This window comes from Lobosporangium transversale (genome assembly GCF_002105155.1).
Source record: "Lobosporangium transversale strain NRRL 3116 chromosome Unknown BCR41scaffold_31, whole genome shotgun sequence".
Classification (NCBI taxonomy): Eukaryota; Fungi; Mortierellomycota; class Mortierellomycetes; order Mortierellales; family Mortierellaceae; genus Lobosporangium; species Lobosporangium transversale.
The window spans coordinates 175,409-196,710 of record NW_019029009.1 but is presented as its reverse complement, the minus strand read 5'-3'; the positions used below and the strand labels follow the sequence as shown (position 1 = coordinate 196,710).

Below are 21,302 nucleotides of genomic sequence, written 5' to 3'. Positions count from 1 at the left end.
CATACCGACTGACTGTTCAGGAAGAAAGTTGTTTACCAATCAGTCTCCCTTTTTTTTTTTTACATGTCTTACTGAGGAATGTGCCTCAAGGAAAGTGGGGAGCATCTGTGGGTCTGTGTTCAATGTCTGTGTTCAGTTGTATAAAATGTGGGATATATATATATATATATATACATACAAATATAAGATGTTTGAAGAAAAAAAAAAAAAAAAAAAAAAAAAAAAAGTCGGGGGATCTTGTGCGGACTAGCAAAAAAAAAAAAAAAAAAAAACAAGATCCTACTCTGCCCTACCCTACCCTGCCCTGCCCTGCCCTGCTCTGCCTTTTTTTTGTGTATATAAATGTACACTTGTCAACGTAAGAAGGTAACAAACATCGGCGGAAAACTCCCATTTTCTCCACTCGCTTTTTTTTTTTTTTTTTTTTTTTTTTCGTCTCCACTCCTTCACTTTTCTCAAAAAACAAGAGATTTAGTTTTTTTTCCAATCTGTAGTTAACCTTAAAAAAAAAAAAAAAAAAAAGGACCCCCTTTTCTTCCCTTCTTGATGGATACATACAAAGAGATATAGATGTGAAATTATGTGAATGAGTATGTAAAAGGTGGTATAGCCCGTTTCATTTGGTCACGATACCTTATATTTTTTAAATTGATTGAATAGACTCAAGCGAAAATTGAATTGTATTGAATAGCAACTCTAAATCCGATGTCGTTCGCTACTTGCAAGCTTGGCTCGCTGTCCTCTATTTGCACGCCGAGCGACGGAAGAGGTCAGTGGCTTTGACGTTGAATAACTGTTATGCGTCACTATGTTTTGCTTCCTTACCTTCACTCTAGCTCTCACGCAACACAATCAAACATGATGATCGTCAAATTCACAGAGTTCCATCAAGTAAGTAATAGACTATCTTTTTTTTATCATTTACCTGCGCTTCCTAATTATTTGTGAGTAATCTCTGGTTTCTTACGATGAATAGACGCGGAATCTTTCGATCCAATGAGAACATCGCAGCTTCCTTCTCCCTTTTCTTTTTTTTGACCTTGGAGGTCGTTACAAGGAGACGCCAGATGTTCTGCTGATTCGAACTGGCCACTACCCATAGTGGGGAAACTTTTTGAGCAGGTCTTTGACCTTGTGCAAAAGTTTCAGCCCTCCGGTTTTAAAAAGATTCTGTCAAGCATCTGAGTCTTTTCTTTTTTTTATATTTTCTTTTTCTTTTTCTATGGCTGCTGAGGGATATACGAAGGGACGCCGGATGCTCTGCTGATTCGAACTGGCCACTACCCATAGTGGGGAAACTTTTTGAGCAGGTCTTTGACCTTGTGCAAAAGTTTCAGCCCTCCGGTTTTAAAAAGATTCTGTCAAGCATCTGAGTCTTTTCTTTTTTTTATATTTTCTTTTTCTTTTTCTATGGCTGCTGAGGGATATACGAAGGGACGCCGGATGCTCTGCTGATTCGAACTGGCCACTACCCATAGTGGGGAAACTTTTTGAGCAGGTCTTTGACCTTGTGCAAAAGTTTCAGCCCTCCGGTTTTAAAAAGATTCTGTCAAGCATCTGAGTCTTTTCTTTTTTTTATATTTTCTTTTTCTTTTTCTATGGCTGCTGAGGGATATACGAAGAGACGCCAGACATCTCACTGATTCGTTAACTGCCCACTATTTATAGTGATGGAAACTCTTGGTCTTTGACCCTGGTTTCAGCAACCCAGTCGTATCGAATCTCAAGGGTTCTGGCTCTATTTCTTTTTTTTTTCTATTTTTTTTTTCCCCCTCCAAGACATGGTTCCGCCTTGGTTCTTGCTATCTCCTGCCAGCTCGCCAGGTCTGACCACAAGTTGCCGTCTGTTCTCCGTCGCGGAAAATGGATAATATGATTATTTTTTTGCATGGTATTACAAACGCAAGGCCTTTATTCAAACCTACAACATGCAACTCGACATCGAGACCAATTTTAACCATCATATATACTCTGAAGTAATATTAGGCCAACCAAGATTTTACCCATTCGCACACTCGGATTCTTAACAGCTGTCGGGCCGCGGTTTTTGTCGAGGCGTGGATGAGGATATCGTGGGCAAGACTCTCAACAATGTTTATATTTCGTTGGAATAACAAAAAGCATCAAGCATTAAAGTCGAATAACAAAAAGCACCAATCATTATACTCGAATTGCGCAACAAGAATTATCAGGCAATAAAGCTGCATATTTTCGATAAACCCTTAATATTTATTTATATATATCATGTATTATGCAAAACTTGACTGCAATTATGCCAGCTAATGGCACACATGTCTGCGTGATCATGGTAAGAAAGGCTATATCTTCTGTATGCCATCGATAGCGTTTTCTTCACAAAGCTGCTGAAGTATTCAATTTCTTGCTGTTGTAGATCTCGATCATTAGACTAGGTCATACACTGAAGGCCTAACATTAGTGACGGCTATGGCGGGGTTCAATAAAGGGCTCCCTCTTGACAACAAATAATAAACAACTTTTTATCTTCCTTCACATTCCAGCAAAATTTTTACAATGTCTTCAGCACAATTTTCTTTAATCCCCACAGAACTTAGTGCGGAACAGGCAAGCCGGAGAAGCGAGTCTTTTATTTATGAAGAGTCCAACCAATCCATGTTTTCTCAAGAACATGAGAATGATAATCCCTTCCTCATCAGCATGGATGAAGGTGGTCTTCATGCACCGCCACGACTTAGTAAGACAACCGTAGCGGAGGAGGAATACCGCCTAATCGCACATATCTACGCAAAGCTCAGCAATGCGCCGCCAGAGTTTCAAAAATGGATGAGACAATCGTTTGGCATGAAAGAGTGTGTGCAGATGGCTAAGCTTACCGGGGTAAATGCACATTCCTGTCTAGCAGCTATCAACTACTCAAGGACAGGGGTATTGAAGTTGCCCAACAAGGGTGTGGGACGTGGCCGTAAAGCACAAGCAAAAGATAAAGTGCTCCAGGGACATATCACGGATATCATCAGGAGAACTAATCTGGGAGGTATCCCGAATACACTTGGACGAGTGGTGAATGAGCTCAGAAATGAGCATGGTATCAGGACGTCAAGGTCAACAGTTCATCGATACCTACATGCAAGTAACTTTTACTGGGGAAAGGGGGTTCGAAGGAACTTTATGCACGATGCACCTCACATTGTGCAATACCGACTGAAATACCTCACAGAGCGTTTCAAGAACCTGGTGGAGCTTGACGATGGTTTAATCCCTATGATGCCAGAGGTATTTCTTGATGAGTCCTATTGTCACCTGGACCATTCCTCAAAAAATCGATGGGTAGAACGGGACGGAGGCATTGTGTGTGAATCATCTCGGCAACCACTTCTCGTCATGTTCGCTGCATTTGTCATCTATTACGACCGTGACGAACAGAAGGTGGTGGGGAAGTTTGTTGAGAACAGTGTTCACATCTGGGCGGCGAACAGCAAGGCATCTCTTCAGGGAAACGCCGATCATATGCAGCCCAATAGTCAGATTCTTGCAAATGATCATGACTATCATGGTCATTTTAACCACGAGGTGTTCGAAGAGCTGTTTACGACGGTTTGCCAAAGTCTGGTAAAGATGAATCTCGGTCCTTGTAAAATACACATGGATGGTGCCAGGTACCATTTCCATTGCCCTGATAGGAAGCCAACGGCCGCCAATAAGAAATCGGAGATAATGGAATGGCTTATATCTCATCAATTTGGAATTCCACCCGGTTCTAACGGTGATCGAACGCCAAGCAAGTCAGAACTACTTGCTTATATAAGGACCCTTGATTACCAGCCACGGTACACGGTCTGGGACATCGCATTAGAGAATGGGGGCCACTGGATTATTAGGACACCTCCTTATCATTGCGAACTCCAGCCCATTGAATTAATCTGGGGCGTTATAAAAAACAGCGTAGCTTACATGATATCCGGATCGATGGCTGCCGATCAACTTATCCAGATGCTGAAGGAAGTCTTCCGAAATGTTCAAGTTAAAACTTTCGTTTCTGCCTGGAAAAAAACCCTTAGTTTTGCCTACAGATACATGCAGGAAATTCGTGGCCAGACATTCGAGACGGCCGAGGTGCAGGAAGAGTTGGAACAAATTTTTCATTCGATTGATTTTTCCGAGGCCACATTCAACAGGCTTTTTGGGATTGGTGCTGCCAGAGGCCGATACAATGTCTTAATTGAGCCCATGGAAGATGGTGATATTGGTGATGAAGTTGATGAAGTTGAAGAAGACGTTGATCTTATCCCGACATCTCGATCCTTGGCTCCTGATGAATTGGAGGAAGACGATAATTCAATGCCGGCTTCACCTTCAGCCCGTTTTTACCGCCACTAAGTTAATAAAAAGCATGTGCTGGTGGTCCACCTCAGTCTTAAAGCATTGATTTCCTACTCTGTTGATTCCATCCATGTTGCTTATTCATTTAGCACAGTCGTTACAAATGTTCCTGATTTCATCTGGTAAGCTTGGTCCACTTATTCCCAGAGGCGGGGCATTGTCTCATGTTGCACAAAGGAGTTAGGAGTTATATTTTTGTCGCTTTCACAGATAAAAAGAGGTCTCTGAACTTCTTCGCAATACTAATAAACCTCTTCACAAAACTCTTCACAAAGCTTCACACAAAACTTCTTCACAAACCTCATAAATACCTCACCAAACAAAAATGGCCACCAGCACAATTTTTCAGAAGCCTCAAAAGGTCAAGGTTGACTTGGATACTATGATATCTCAACTTCCAATTGGCAATGGCCAAGCCCAAAAGATCTTACCCTTTTCCATTTCGTCGAATGGGCCGTCAAGGAATACGGCGTGGATCGTGAAGCTAGCAGTTTCAGCAAAATTATCAGTGAGATCAGGAGGGCGGCGCGACCAAGAAGAGATGACTCAGTCCTGATCATCATTTACAAGGAGAACTTACGTGCCTTACTAAAAGGCATAAAAAAAACAAACATCAACAATTACCTGAAAGTATGTGTCGAATAATTTAACGTTGAACCAATGTTTACTTCCATTATGATCCAATATTAATAAAAATAATAACAACTAGCCCGACGAGTCTGACAAGACTAACAAGTCTGACGCGGATGAGCCTATCAACCACCTCACTGGGGAAGGCGAGAGGAGTAGTCAGGTCACCGATAGGTTGGTCTTAAACGGAGGTTTCGATGTATCTTCTCCCCTCATGGAGGTACGAGAAGAACTCATTAAACTTGAGGAAGAGCGCCAGGGAACGCTCCTCTCTCCACATGATATTCTGTGAGTGCTTTTTACTACCATTTATTTCATTGCTTGAGAACACACCGAAGGCCGTGACGCTGATACAGTTCTTACTGTGTTTTCTAGCTCCATAAACTTCATTTTCACAAAAGAGTTTATGGAAAAATATTTTTCAAAGGCGGGGCGTCGTAAACTCAAGCGCTTTTTCAAGGTTACAGAGACCAGTGTAGCCTTGAGTGAGCAGGATTTGGATTTTTCCAAATTCTGCGTGGAGAAAGCAAAGGCGTCGAACTCTGCTTCCGAGTATCGCGCCTTTCTTGAAAAGGGTCAGGAAGGAGCAAGTGAAATGCTCAAGAGCATTTTCACCAAACTTGGCGAGGACGAGATGTTTGGGAGTCGCCTGGCAAAATAAAAAAAAACGAGGCGACGTACAGCGCGCTCTACGTCAGGCCCTACATCTGCGCCATCGCATCGACTTTGGGATACTGGTGAGTAGTAGATCTGTCAGTTCTTTGTTCTTCATTCATTTCTGCAGGATATTCACATGTTATTTCTTCACTCTTGGTATAACACGTCTCCGCTTTCAGCGAAAGCAGAATCCCAACGGAGAAATACTATACGGAGCGCTTTAGACCAGATAACCTGGTTATGGTCGACGGCCTGCCTCTACTCGTAGTGGAGGTGAAGCCCCCAGGAACCTCTAAAAAGCTCCTTGATAGAGATTTCAGGAAGTTACTTTCTGAAATGAAGCTGGCACTAGATCTCTTGTTCGCCAAGGGTGTAAAAGACCCAACGGTCCTGGGTCTGCTTGTCCAAGGTATGTTACACTCTTGTATATTTTTACGATCCATGAAACCTAAACGGAGACAGTGGTGCTAATTCACGCTTTAGATGGTCAAATGGAAATCTTCGTGATGACCCTAGATTACGAAGCCGTTTATATCCCCAGATTATTGGGCAAGGTCAAAGTGCCCAAGGGCAGGAAGAGCCTTAGCGTGGTTGCGGAAGCAGTGCCAATTCTGGAGACTACAAAGACAGCTTACTTGAAAGCCAAGGAAGCTGTCGGGGAGCGCGTGAGGGTTACAGACGAGGTGAAACATACATGGGTGAGGCCATCTTTTTACCTCCAGATCAATAGAAAGCGCAAGAGATCAGAATAAATTGCTTCATTTAGGATTGTTTATTGTGTTATTCGACTTTAATGCTTGATGCTTTTTGTTATTCCAACGAAATATAAACATTGTTGAGAGTCTTGCCCACGATATCCTCATCCACGCCTCGACAAAAACCGCGGCCCGACAGCTGTTAAGAATCCGAGTGTGCGAATGGGTAAAATCTTGGTTGGCCTAATATTACTTCAGAGTATATATGATGGTTAAAATTGGTCTCGATGTCGAGTTGCATGTTGTAGGTTTGAATAAAGGCCTTGCGTTTGTAATACCATGCAAAAAAATAATCATATTATCCATTTTCCGCGACGGAGAACAGACGGCAACTTGTGGTCAGACCTGGCGAGCTGGCAGGAGATAGCAAGAACCAAGGCGGAACCATGTCTTGGAGGGGGAAAAAAAAAATAGAAAAAAAAAAGAAATAGAGCCAGAACCCTTGAGATTCGATACGACTGGGTTGCTGAAACCAGGGTCAAAGACCAAGAGTTTCCATCACTATAAATAGTGGGCAGTTAACGAATCAGTGAGATGTCTGGCGTCTCTTCGTATATCCCTCAGCAGCCATAGAAAAAGAAAAAGAAAATATAAAAAAAAGAAAAGACTCAGATGCTTGACAGAATCTTTTTAAAACCGGAGGGCTGAAACTTTTGCACAAGGTCAAAGACCTGCTCAAAAAGTTTCCCCACTATGGGTAGTGGCCAGTTCGAATCAGCAGAGCATCCGGCGTCCCTTCGTATATCCCTCAGCAGCCATAGAAAAAGAAAAAGAAAATATAAAAAAAAGAAAAGACTCAGATGCTTGACAGAATCTTTTTAAAACCGGAGGGCTGAAACTTTTGCACAAGGTCAAAGACCTGCTCAAAAAGTTTCCCCACTATGGGTAGTGGCCAGTTCGAATCAGCAGAACATCTGGCGTCTCCTTGTAACGACCTCCAAGGTCAAAAAAAAGAAAAGGGAGAAGGAAGCTGCGATGTTCTCATTGGATCGAAAGATTCCGCGTCTATTCATCGTAAGAAACCAGAGATTACTCACAAATAATTAGGAAGCGCAGGTAAATGATAAAAAAAAGATAGTCTATTACTTACTTGATGGAACTCTGTGAATTTGACGATCATCATGTTTGATTGTGTTGCGTGAGAGCTAGAGTGAAGGTAAGGAAGCAAAACATAGTGACGCATAACAGTTATTCAACGTCAAAGCCACTGACCTCTTCCGTCGCTCGGCGTGCAAATAGAGGACAGCGAGCCAAGCTTGCAAGTAGCGAACGACATCGGATTTAGAGTTGCTATTCAATACAATTCAATTTTCGCTTGAGTCTATTCAATCAATTTAAAAAATATAAGGTATCGTGACCAAATGAAACGGGCTATATATATATACGCATCTTTGGGACTAGTGGTTGATTCTTTATGTACTCGTCTTCATATAATACATTAGTCATATCTACAGTACATGTGTTTGGCATGTATACAACCAAAACCGCTTTTTTTTTTTTTTTTTTTTTTTTTTTTTTCGTCATTTGCAACTTTAAAAAACTTTGGAATAGAAGGTGGAGGGGGAACGGACGATATTCATATACATACATAATATGAACGCGCTTTTCTTTTTTCTTTCTTTGAATTGTCATTACCTGAATAGATCCTAATATGATTGTATATAAAAGAAAAGAAAAAAGAAGAAAAGAAAAAGAAAACAGGAATGAAGGATATTATATATATAAAATGAAAGAAAAGGCATAAAGATATAAAAAAAAAAATAAAAATAAAAATAAAAAAAAAGAAAGAAAGAGCAAAGGGATATTTATTTAAATGAAAAAGGAAAAAGAGAAAGGGACAATTATAATATTATATAATATATATATATATATATATATATATATAACCAATCACAAATCTATAAAAGAGATATGAGGATAACAATCTAAACATACACAGCAGTGAAAGAAATTTCATCAGACGCGTAGCCTAGCCGTAAGTCGCATGCAGGAAAGGCAGAAAAGATACGAAAATGAAGACCATGTACATGTATACAATACAAGGCTATAGGCATAGATAGATATATGTATAATAGGTATAGGTATAGGTATAGGTATAGGTATAGGTATAGATAGAGGTAGAGATATAGATTTAAATACAAATATAAATATAAACATAAACATAAATATAAATGTTAACTTTTCAGGTTTCAATAGCCAACAATGCAGATATAAAGATGAAAAAAAGATGAATAAACATTATTCTAAACAGATAGAGTAGGATCATGCATATAGAGTCATCTAATATAATATAATATAATAAAACTGTAGACCCCAAAAACCAATCCAAGGCTTTTTGCTTTACTTTCTTTCTTTCTTTCTTTCTTTCATTCTTTCTTTCTTTCTTTCTTTCTTTATTTCTTTATTTCTTTTGAACAGAGCCAGGGAGTAAAGTTTTTATGGATGTCGTATGGATTGAATCAGCCAAAGAACCACAAATAAGTATTAATAAAAAGAAAAAAAAAAAAAAAAAAAAAAAAGAAAGAAAGAATAAAACTGGTCTGCAAGGGATGAAAGGAGAGAGCTGACCAAATCGTGTTTTTTTTTTTTGTTTTTTTTTCACGAGTCCTACAGTAAAAGGACAAAGGGCAAATGGCGAATGGCGAATGGCGAATGGCAAAAGGCAAATGGTAAGGAGCAAAAAAAGAAAAAAAAAAAAAAAAAGCAAGGGAGAGAGAGAGAGGATGAGAGAGAGTGAGAGGATGATAAAATGAAGCGGTAAAAAGAAAAGGAGATCTTCCAATCTATGCCCTACCTCACCCCATTCAGCCGTTACTGTATCATTTTCATCAGACCGTGGTTTTTTTTTTTTTTTCTTTTTTTTAACCGAAGGATCTCTATTGGTTTCAAAGTCTTTCTTTCTTTTTCTATTTTTTTTTTTTTTTTTTTTGCAGATCATTGTTCACAATGTTGTATCGTATCGCATCGTATCGTATCGTATCGTATCAGAGGGTATAGGTCAGTTTAAAAAAGCCGTTTTATTTTTATTTGGATTCTCCATAGAAAAGCCATTTCTGATTAGTCTCATAGGCAGCATAGGACCAAACATAGGATAAAAGTTTATTCTGTTTATAATACTACCGACACGTAATGTCTCGCTTATATCCTATCCTCCCTCTCTTCCTGACTGACTTTAATTTAGAGGACAAGAACAATAATCCTGTATACATGACATCTAGATAAGAATAACAACAAAAACAGGGGGGGGGGGATCCTACCGGATTGGGTCACAAAAAGCAAAAGCCAAGGCCAAAGCAATTAAGAGAATAGACACAGAGCGTAAGGAACAGGGTACAAAAGAACACAGACCTTAATTTCCCTTGTGGAGTAAAAAAAGGGCAAACCATACCAAACCAAACCAAAAAAAAGACGCGGCAAATACAAAATACTTTTTTTTTTTTTTTTTTTTTTATTTTTTTTTATTTTTTATTTTTTTTTTTATTGCTCATGATCGGTCGGGAAAATGGAATGGAGAAAAGGTATGAAAGAGAGAAAGAGGAAAAAAAAAAAAAAAAAAAAAAAAGAGGGCAAAGAGGAAAACTCCCCTAGAAATCTCATCAGGGTATTAACAGAACAGACATGCAGGGCTTTTTGAAAGTATAAAAAAACAAAAACAAAAAAAAAAAAAAAAAAAAAGGATTGGAGTCATTAATTGCTTAATTGCTTTTTTTCTTTTTTCCCTTTTTCCTTTTCAATGAAATATTTTCCTCCGCTCTCGAAAGGGGGCGGAATGCACAGGGTAGAAATGGGCGGGGGATCAAGGATAGATGAGATATTCCTTGGTGCAGAGTCGAAATGAAAAGCGCCAAAATTAAAGACTAGAGGGTACAGAATTGTGGAGAGTAATTAATAACTGAGAAAAAGTATTAAAACAACAATGTAAACTTTGCTTTGCTTTGCTTGCGCCTTGTTTGCTGTTGCTGTTGTTGTTGCTGCTGCTATTGTTATTGTTATTGTCTTCGTTTTAAACATTCAAAAACCAAAAACCAACCACGACCCTGTCTCGTCCTATCTCCTGCCCTATCAATCTCCTGTCCTGTCCTGTTCTATTCTGTCGTTATTTGTTTGTTGGAATGCATTTTTTGTATTCTATCTATTACATGTTATTTAAATACAATACATTCATGACTATGGACATTTATTTTATTTTATTTTATTTTTTTTGTTTTTACGCGCATTGATTATTATGTTGCATAAATATTTATATATTATCATCTATTTCAAAATGATCAAAGCTTTTCTATACCAAAAAAAAAAAAAAAAAAAAAAAAAGAGGGTCATGTTTAATCGTGTTTATTCTGGATGTGGAGAAGTAAAAAAAAAAAAAAAAAAAAAGCCCTTTCCTTCTTCAACTGGTTCAAACAAATAAATGAAAAAAGTAGATAGATTATAGGCTAGTTTTGTAAAGCAATCAACAACAAAAAAAAAAATACCAGCAAGACATCAAGACATCAAGACATCAAACAACAACAGCAACAACATAACATTCAACAAATGACAAACCATTATAAAAAAAAAAAAGAAAAAGAAAAAGAATAGTAATATAATAAAAATATATATAAACATTTATATATAAAAAGAGCTTCAATACGACTGGTGGACCGAGGTTCAGGATCGGGTCCTCTGCTCACATGCACGGTGATGTTGGATGATTTTTTTTTTTTTTTTTTTTTTTTTTCTTTTCTTTTGTCTGTGGTTAGTTGGTTAATAGGTTTTAGTTTTTTTTGGTTAATTGGCCAATTGGTTGGAAAATAAAAAAAAAAAAAATTCCAAAAACCCGAAAAACGTTCATCTGTTCAACTTGACCCGTTAGAAACTTGCTCTTGTTATTATTACTACATGTATATATATATTGTTATATATTATTATTATTACTATCATTATCATTATCATTATTACTATTATTATATATTATTATTATTATTATTATTATTATTACAGCAACTTGGTTTCTTCTTTTCTTTCCTTTTCTTTCCCTTCCCTATCTTTCTCTTCCTCCCCCCCCCTTACTGCGCGATATTGCGCGTGTTTTTTCTTTTTTTTTTAAAAAAAAAAAAAAAAAAAAAAAAAGAGTAGAGCAATTATGGACGTGTTTGTGTGTTGAGCTTTCAGAGATGGGAAAAAAAAAAAAAAGAAAAGAATGGGAATAGAACAAAGAGACAATCTACTCTCCTTGAGACATGGATGGGAGAGTAAGAGAGCAGAGAGCAAAAAAAAAAAAAAAAAAAAAAAAAAAAAAAAAGCCAGGAAGGGGATGAGGTCAAGAACTAGGGACTAGGGGATGAAGACAACATGGGGTAGTAACAAGGGGGTGTGGTGGGAAGGGAAAGGAAAAAAAAAAAAAAACTTGTCCACCACACACATTCATTTTCATATTCACATACGCATAGTCAACATTTATTCATATTCACATACGCACACCACAGATGTATTCGCATTTGGCATATAAAAATGAATGTTCCTCTCCCATTATCCTATTGTCCTATTGTCCTACTGTCCCATTGTCCCATTGTTGATTGTTGTCTGTCTGTAAGGAAAAAAAAAAAAAAAAAAAAAAAAAAAAAAAAATTAGCTGTGTGTGTAAGGTGTGTGAGACTTTTTTTTTTTTTTTTTTTTTACATTTGGTGGCAAACGGAAACAAAAGAAGATTTTTGGGTGTGACTGTTGCCGATGGCACAGATCCAAGCATTTTACCATTTACCATTGACACATGGAATGGATAACATCTTTGTAACAAGGGGAAAAGGCTTTTTTTGTAAATGGATATTTTTACAATCCATGGTATGGAATGGAAAAACGGAGCTTTACTTTCTTTACTTTTGCTTTGCTTTGCTTTTTCACTTTGGGTTCTACTTGTATGCCTTGTACATGTATGCATACATTCTTGCTTTGCTCTTTTTTTTTTTTATTTCCTTTTCTTCTCTTGTTTCTTTCTTTCTTTCTTTCTTTCTTTCTTCCTTCCTTTCTTTCCTTTCTTTCTTTCTTTCCTTTCTTCTCTTTTTCTTCGCTTTGCTACTTCTCTATTGCATCATTGCCTTCCCCATTGTCTTTGCGTCCATTTCCAGAGTTCACACCTCTCATTCCTCTCCATCACCACATTCCTTTCCCTTTCTTTACAAACTTCCTCTAATAACCCATAATGAGTTCTCCTTTGAACCCTGGAACTGCAACAGAACACAGCTTCACCCCTGTTCAGGTAAAAAAAAAAATTCAATTGCCAATTGCTATCGTTTTGTCGTGTCTTGTTGTTGTTGTTGCTTCCGATGGTCCAATAGTGGAAATCAAAATCAATTGATGGCGTATATATGAGTATATGTTTATATGTCTATCACTCCAATTGGGTTCCTGACTTTTATTTTTTTTTTTTTTGCAACTTCAAGACCCTTTCTGAACAAGAAAAAAAGTTACAACGACTCTATGGAAACAGACTCCCAACGGCACAGGGCCTCTTAGGACAGAAGTTGAAGGCAAGTTTCATACTAATGTCATGCTCATTATCCGCAATCAACCATCTACCCAACAATCAAATCGATACCGTGTTCTTTTTTTTTTTTTTTTTAATGTTTTCATAAAATATAAAAAAAAAGTCTTGTATCAAACACCGCAGTTTGTGAATCTCCGTTTTTTTTTTTTTTTTTTTTTTTTTTTTTCTTTTCCTCCCGATCTCCCTTTCCCTTTTCCTTTTCCTTTTCCCTTTCACCTCCATCTCCTGTTTTCCTTCCTCCGCATTTTCTTCCCTGTAGCTGCACAGCGATCCTTATTCATTTGGATTCAATGCATACCTGATCTGCGTCCTTTTTTTTATTTTTTTATTTTATTTTATCCGATTTGCTCGGAATCAATTGAGACTTTAAATACCTTTTTAACGGTTTCAATTCTCTTTTAGCATTTGACTTTTTTTTTTTTTTTTTTGACTTGACTTGACTTGACTTGACTTGACTTGACTTGGCTTGGCTTGGCTTGGTTGGGGTATAAATCTAAAAAAAAAAAATAATAACTCACTAAACTAACTCTTAACATCCATATACTTTTTTATAAATACATATAAATATATATATATAGGAACGGAAATACTTTGATTCTGGAGACTACGCACTTTCCAAGGCTGGAAAGACATCAGCAGCTGTGGGATCTCAACACCCCCAACCAGAAAACATCCCTCATTCGACTCCATCTACAGCAACTCATCATGGATCACCACCTGTGAAGGAGAGTTCATTGATTCATGAAGCTGATGTAACACCAGAAGTGCATCCTACAAGTGCACAGCCAAATGTTTGAACAAAACCAAAAAAAAATCTAGCAAAAATATAAAAATAAAAGTAAAAAAAAAAAAAAAAATAAAAGTAAAAAAAAGGAATAGTCTAATGTACCAATCATAAAGCGATAGGAAAGAAGAAAGGAAAAAAAAAAAAAAAAAAAAGTACGCAAGGGGGTGTAGTAAATAGGTTGGAGCAGAACACGAGCATAAAGAAAGAGAAACAAAAATAAAAAGGAAAAAAGTATAATGTTTCTTCACTTTCCTTTGGCTCTTTTTGCTTTTGGCTTTGGCTTTGGCTTTGGCTCTGCTTTGGCTTTGGCTTTGGCTCTGCTTTGGCTCTGGCTTCGGCTCTGGCTTTGGCTCTGGCTTCGGCTCTGTGGCATGCTGTACGTTTGTACTTCGTTCCTCAAGTTCATTCTTTGAGAGTGGGAGATTTACAGATTAGAGCATGGACCACATCAAGATTCCTTTCCCTCCCCCAGTCCTCCAACGCTCATTTTTTCACACAAGTCAACAATCAACAAGTACGACTGTCCTACATGTACATTTCACACGGACGCACATTTTGCAATATAATATATATATATATATATTATCAATCCTTTTTTTTTTTTTTTTTTTTTTTTTTTTTTTTTTTTTTTTTAAAAAAAAAATGCACATCAATCTTCATCTTCAACAATGCTTAAACAAGGAGAAAGATTGAGAAAAAGAAAAAAAAAGAGATTGGGGTAAAGGAAGGGGAGGAGATGCATATGATTTTTTTTTTTTTTTTTTTTTTTTGTAATGGCATGCATCATTTTCATGTTTGTAGACTGCGTCGTATAAAAGAGGACATTTCCTTGGTAACATGAACATGTACACATGCAAAGTATAGAAATAAAAATACTATTTTCCTTTGATTTGAAAAGGAGATCCGAGCGTCCAAAAAAATAAAAGGATTAGAAAGACTACTAGGCTTTTTTTTTTTTTTTTTTTTTTTGAAAGGAGAAAAGAGGAGGACAATGATTGGAAGAGAAAGATGGATGAAGAAGACGATGGAGGAGGGAGAAAGACAGTTCAAAGATGTAGTCGCATGACGTCCCTTTTTTTATTTTTATTTTTCATCATTCTTATCATTATCATTATCATTATCATTATCATTATCATTATCGTTGTTTTTTAACGCATTCAATGTGGTTGCCTTGTTAGACATGTGTTGTTTGTCCATAAAAAAAAAAAACGGAAAAAAAAAACTGGGTCCTAGAAAAAAAAAACCCTTTTTTTTTGAATTTCCTCCGCATTCGTTTAGTTCGTGCTTTTTTTTTTTTTTTTTTTTTTGTGCATGTGTGTGTAGTGCGAGAAAAGTACATAAACAATCGCATGTCAAGGGGAGAAGGTGGTTTTTTTCTTTCTTTCTTTAACGTTCCACAGTTATAATACTGTTTGTAAGACATTGAGGGGGCATGCATGTCCAGGTAAGCTGAAGAAGCGCGTCATCCTTTTTTTTTTTTTTTTTTTTTTTTTTTTTGGCATGATGCCACAACTGCTCAAAAGAAGAAAATGCAATGTTTGCAAAAAATATAAAAAAAAATAAAAAAATAAAAAAAAAAAGGGCGAAGCAAGCAAACTCTTTTTTAAACTTTTTTGTTTTAGAAAATTACCCGTAGTACGTATCAAAATTATCATACTTGCTGAGGAAGAGATGAGAATAAAAGCAGTAGTAGTTGTAGTGCTTGTATTATTATAATGACCAATGACCAAGGTTGAAGCTTTTTCTTTTTGCAAGTTATTATTAAAGAAAAAAAAAAAAAGGGGGAAAGGAGGAGGGGAGAAGACAAAGTTGCCATCATCAATAAAGATCTCCGCAGTATTTCTGTATCAGTTGTTGTTGCAACTAACCTTGACTCTGTGGATCTTGCTCCACCACCTTGTATATGGTATCAGAATGATTCCTTGAGCTTATTGTTAACTACTACTGCTATTACTACGACTACTACGACTACTACGGCTACTACGGCTCTTATTGTTATCATAGTTATCGTTGTTATTATCATCACCGCACCACCGTCATCATAATCTTCCTTTTACATCTTGTCCATACCCTTTTTTTTCTGAAAGTACAAGGTTGAAAGTTGCAGAGTTATAGTTCACCCGTCATTTTTCATTTATAGGTTTATAGGTTTATAGGTTTACAGGTTTATAGGTATCATGATAAGATGCTCTCCTTTCCTACTCCTACGTTTCTACAGCTTCTACCTCTGCTCTTTGCTATTACTCCCGCTACCCTTACCCTTACCCTTACCCTTACCCTTACCTGAGCCGTCTTAGAGACAATTCCTTCTAATCGAAAGAGGAGGGGGGGGGGGGTTATGTTCTTGCGGAGGAAAATATTTTACCAAGAAAATAAAGATGAATAAAGGAACAGAAGCGAAAGTCAGGTTAAAAAAAAATAAACTCATAACCACTATAGATCTACATGTACATGTACATGTACCACAATTTAAAAGTCGTAGGAAAACGCCCATTCAACCGTCCGTCTTCATTTACTCAGCCGGAGCCAGACCTGAACAGATCAAACTTCCCTTTGGAATGAACACCCATTGCCGGGTTCCTGTCCATCCTAAGAGTGAGCCGAAAATACAGGGCAAGGCGTGGTTCCTATAAAGAACATTGGCTTCCATCTCTCATAAAAGACCAGCATCAGGTGACAACACTTCACATCTGATCACGAAAAAAGAGAGCGAGATCGATGCCTACACCTTCCACCGCATGATATTATTGTGATAGAATTATTCATCCTTAATTCATTCTTACATGGATACATACACATGCAATTTTGAAAGAAGTCTTTGTGATCGAGTTCAGCCAATCAGTTGTGGAAAGATAGCCAAGTCAACTCTCCAATTTTCTAGAACTGCGTCTAAAAAAAAAAAAAAAAAAAAAAAATTCAGATCTACAGGCCTACAGCATCTTGTACAATCTCATTCGAACAATCAACACAGCCTCCCATCATCGTATGTACAAATTTATGGACAAGTGAGCTTAAGCGACAAAAATTTTAATGTTACAAGAAATGGGATAGACAATATGCAATTGGAGGGGGGTTTTTTTGATCAAGTCTTTTGGTCTGGTATCTGAACTTCAGCAAAAGCGAATATTGTAGTTGACATTGCTGAAGCTAGCAGCACACACTCTAGCCGCTTTCTTTCTTTCTTTCTTTCTTTCTTTCTTTTTTCTTTCTTTCTTTTTTTTTTTTTATACATGCGCGAGGATGGAGATCATGGTCATAGTTATAGTTCCTTTTTTTTTTTTTTTTTTTTTTTTTTAGCTTCGTGTGTACACCTTCACAATTGAATCTGCTCCTCCTGTGGCTAGAAGGTTGGGTAGTGTTGGATGGTACTGGACTGCGCACACCCCTTCGTCACCCTTGCGACGATGGCCCGTGAATTCTTGAACACATGGCCGTGTTGATGATGCAATATCCCAGAGTCGAACTGATGAATCATGACCGCCCGAACAAAGAACTAGTCCTGCAGGGTCAATATCTAATGAAGAAACTGCGTCCAAATGCGACAACATTGAAAATGTGCATGCTCCTAGACAGGATTGCATAAAAATAATAGTCATAATAAATTATTTTTAGTAAAGGAACAATGTTGGTTTGAAGAAAGGAAGGAAAAAAAAAAAAAAAAAAAAAAAAGATCGTGAGCTCCTTACCACTGTTGAGATCAAAGAAGCGAATATACCGATCCTCGTGACCAGAAACTACAATCGGTAGCGTAGGATGGCAGATCACTTTGTTGATCTGTGTCGCTGGAGTACCATCTAGATAAAGAACCAAAGACATCGAGCATGGACGTTAAACAACGAATCATTCTTTTCATCATTTTTTTTTTTAAAGATTATAGTTCTTGAGAGTCGAAATGAAAAAAGGAAAAAAAAACTTTGCAAACATTACCATAGGACTCATCGCTCTTGAATGTCAGGATGACTTTTCCGGTCTCAATATCAAAGAGCTTAATCACAGAGTTTGTATAACTGACTACCATCTTCTTCAAGTCGGTTGGGCAGAAATCCAGGCTGGTTGGCACTGGTAGTTGTGACAACGCATTCGTCGTAGCAGACTTGGATTCAACGCCGTTGTATCCCCATGACGATTTCAGTGGCGAGCCCTTTGTCTCCGTATCCCAGATCTTGAGTGATCCATCAGCAGATATGGATCCTAATAACTGTGAAGATGAGATTGACAGAGGGAACAGTCGAATGTCCCACACTGCATCTGTATGACCAATATATGTTGATAATGTCATCGATGGGTCTATAAGGATATGAAACAAAAAGCATAAAGTCATATTGAGTGAGTATTAAAAAAAAAATAAAATAAAATAAAAAAAAAAAAAGCCTTTTTGTAGTATTGGTACACAACACTTTTGACAGTTACAGGGATTCAGAAACAAAAAGGCTTACCGAGAGGAGCATATGTTTCCTTGTTCATAGGGGCTAGCTTGTAGGATCGCACTGTCGAGTCCAAGCTGGCAGAGAAACATTTGTTTTGATCAGCCGAGATGACGACTGCGGTAACAGCCTTAGTATGTCCTCGATACGTATGAATAGGATCAACCTCCCCATTGAGGGGCCGCTTCCCTTCCTTCAGCGACGACTCCAAGTTCCAATATTTCATAGTGCCATCATCTGATCCTGATAGTATTGATTTGTTGGTGGGGTGGAATGCAATCGAGCGCACAGTGTCCATGTGTCTTCTCAAAGTGATCTTAGGGCGCCAGCGAGGCGGCTCATCAGATAAAGGTTCTCCATCTTTACTTCCAACATCAGCGACATCATCTTCAGTTACGCTCAAGCTGGCAAGCTCATCCAGCATTGCTAAAGGAAGTATGAGAGTAATAAAATCGTTAGCAATCTTTGTAATGCTCATATGCTCAATATATATGGCATAGAGTACCAAGTATTAAGCTATTGGTTATCACCATACCTGAATCCTTGCCCTTCTTCTTTCGGATCGATTTTTGTCCAACTACTCCTCCATCTTGTTTAGACTTGTCCCAGTCCTTGACCATCTTATTTAACCTTTCGGACGAAATGTTGAACTTGTCCTGGACATCCTTGCTCTATGGAGTGTCGTTACATAGAGTGTTAGAATCAATCAAAGAGCATATATATGTATATGTATTTTTTTTTTTTTTTTTTTTTTTTTTTTTTTTTGTAGCTCGCATGAGTATTACCAATTGAACCTCATCCTCAACCTTGGTACCTGTCTTCTTGGATTTGGACTGCTGAGACAATTGCTGGCCTGCCTTTTGAAGTTGAGCATGCCATTGTTCTCCGGAAAGTGGCGAGTGCATGACGGTTATAGGCTCCTCGTCGACATTGTCCGATTCATCAGAGGCAGCCTTCTCTTGTTCCTGTTTTGCGCCATTTGAAGGGGGAGTGACCAAAGGGGCAGGAGCAGACTTCGAAGCTGTCTTGGCTGCTATTGTGGTATTTGTCAATCCCTCGGCGACTATTGAGCGTGGCTTGGATGGAAACTGTCGCAGAGTGGCGTCCTCGATCTTATCCTCAACTGGGGCGCCAGCGATTCCCACATCTGCTGGGTCCAGAGGCTGGGTAAGAGCAGAGGGCTTTGGTGCAGAAAATGACTGTAGAGTGGAGACAGGGACTGAATTTGCTCTGTTCAAAGGTGGTGGGGCTACGGCCGACTGGTTGGCAGGGAAAAAGTCGCTCCTTCTATTTCTAGCTCCTACAGCAGCCGAACGCCTATCGGCTTCATTTCGAGCAAGTCGACTTGGTGCTGGCGGCATGGTTACTGCAATGGACTGAGGCACAGAAGAGGTCAAATAGCTGATTTCTTGAAGACATCTAGAGGGTTTTCATGAGAAAAACTGGTGTGTCAGGAGACATATGAACCAACACTACACATGAGAATAGGAAGATGAGCACAGAGCACAGAGCAAGAGAGCAATGCTTACATTCTCAGGAACTCCCTGCTCTTTGCGCGTCCTATTGGATCAAATGCAGGGGTTGAGGAAGTTGGGCTGACTTGACTCATGTTCTGTCCTGGATTGCTATAAGTCGACAACCTGTTCATGCCCTTGTTGTTTACTTGTCCAGTAACACCGTTTGCACTTGACGCTATATTAATTTTGATTAATTACGGAGCGTAATCAATTAGCTTTTTTTTTTTTTTTTTTTTTTTCAGGTGTGTATGACCATGTGGTCATCATTTGCATCGCCCTATCCATGTACACATGGGAATGTGAAGTTTCTGAGATAAGATCTCAACGCCTAGCCGAGAGAATAATATAATCTGTGTTTTGACAAGTATCACGAGTCTTTTCTTTTTGTTTGTTATAGTTATCATTTAAAATACTTACGAGTTACACCACCGGATGGGGATTGTGATGGGGCACTGACCGCATTGCTATCCTTGCTTTCGACGTATTTACTCCTAAATCATATTTCGTTTACATCATGAGAACAAACAAATAAAAAGTATCAGTAACAAGCTCAATCCCAATATTAATACTCAACCCTGTTATTCACTCTCACTGCAGCTGATCTTTTTTTTTTTTTTTTTTTTTTTAAGATGCTGGAAAGGGATGGGAACATTATTGGTAGAGCCAGAAGGCTCGAGTATAAACAAGCTTTCATAAAATACACACACCCCTTGTTTGGCAGATTTTCAACGTGGAAAATAAAATTGATTGAATGGAGGTCGAGGAGGATAGCATATGAAAATGCATGTGTGGATAATACAATCAAGCATATGAATATGAAATATGAATAAATGAAGCAGCAGACCAACCAACTCTCATCAGATGTTTTTTTTTTTTTTTTTTTTTTACCTCTCCTGTCTCAGGGCATATTCTAGCATCTTGACACGCTTCATAAGATCAATCTTGATGTTATCAACACCACGCTTCTCGCCTTCTAGAAAGGCAATGCGTGCCTTGATGATGATTATATTTAGAAGCATTTAAATTGTTTTTTTTTTTTTTTTTTTTTTTTTTTTTTTTTTTAATAAAAAGCAGTTTTTTTTAGTCTTTGAGCTTATAAAAGATCAGCTTGTAAGTTGGTAATTGTGATTGCAGTTCAGCATTACCTTCATTTCAGCCTTTTCAATATCCCATTCATTCCTATCACGCTCGAATCGACGCCATTCGGACTGAAGGAACTGCAGAACTCCTGGAAAAGCATATTCTGACACGGGCAGTGGCTGGGGCTGAGAGAAGGATTGGAATTGATTCATGATTTTTGTTCTTCTGACTTCACTTTTAGCTATGATGTATCAATGCGAGGTGTGGCTGCTCAATAAGAGCAAGGTGGATCAAAGAAAAAGAGGAGATAATAATAATAATAATAATATTAATAATAATAAAAAAAGAACTGGTCATGAATAGAGAAAAGAGCGAACAAGATATATTGGATTGGTTAGAATATGAATGATGATATGGGTAATGGATTGTTATGGCGCTCGTATTTTAGAAACACATATGCATATAAAGAAAGGAAGAAGAAAAAAAAAAAAAAGAGGAAGGATATCGTCCAAGATGTCTAAGAGATGATTGCAATGAATGCTTATGATACACACATCTCTCGAAAATAGA

At 37.9% G+C, this 21,302-nt stretch overlaps 2 protein-coding genes across 2 annotated transcripts; one reads left to right on the top strand and one right to left on the bottom strand.

Moving 5' to 3' along the window:
• Nucleotides 1–12,345: 12,345 nt before the first annotated feature.
• BCR41DRAFT_338885 (camp-regulated phospho protein/endosulfine conserved region-domain-containing protein) lies at nt 12,346–13,721 on the top strand (the record flags this gene model as incomplete). The annotated part of the gene is made up of 3 exons (XM_022022130.1): nt 12,346–12,636; nt 12,821–12,907; nt 13,503–13,721. The coding sequence occupies exons 1-3, from the start codon at nt 12,580–12,582 to the stop codon at nt 13,719–13,721; spliced, it is 363 nt and encodes a 120-aa protein (XP_021879214.1). The 5' UTR covers nt 12,346–12,579.
• A 3,283-nt stretch (nt 13,722–17,004) lies between these two features.
• On the bottom strand, nt 17,005–20,944 carry BCR41DRAFT_398400 (WD40-repeat-containing domain protein; the record flags this gene model as incomplete). Its single annotated transcript, XM_022028961.1, has 11 exons — nt 17,005–17,276; nt 17,398–17,505; nt 17,639–17,998; nt 18,148–18,561; nt 18,671–18,806; nt 18,921–19,554; nt 19,665–19,827; nt 19,942–19,980; nt 20,070–20,143; nt 20,541–20,644; nt 20,798–20,944. 11 exons carry the CDS (start codon nt 20,942–20,944, stop codon nt 17,005–17,007), a joined length of 2,451 nt encoding a protein of 816 aa, XP_021879213.1.
• Between the last annotated feature and the right edge of the window lie 358 nt (nt 20,945–21,302).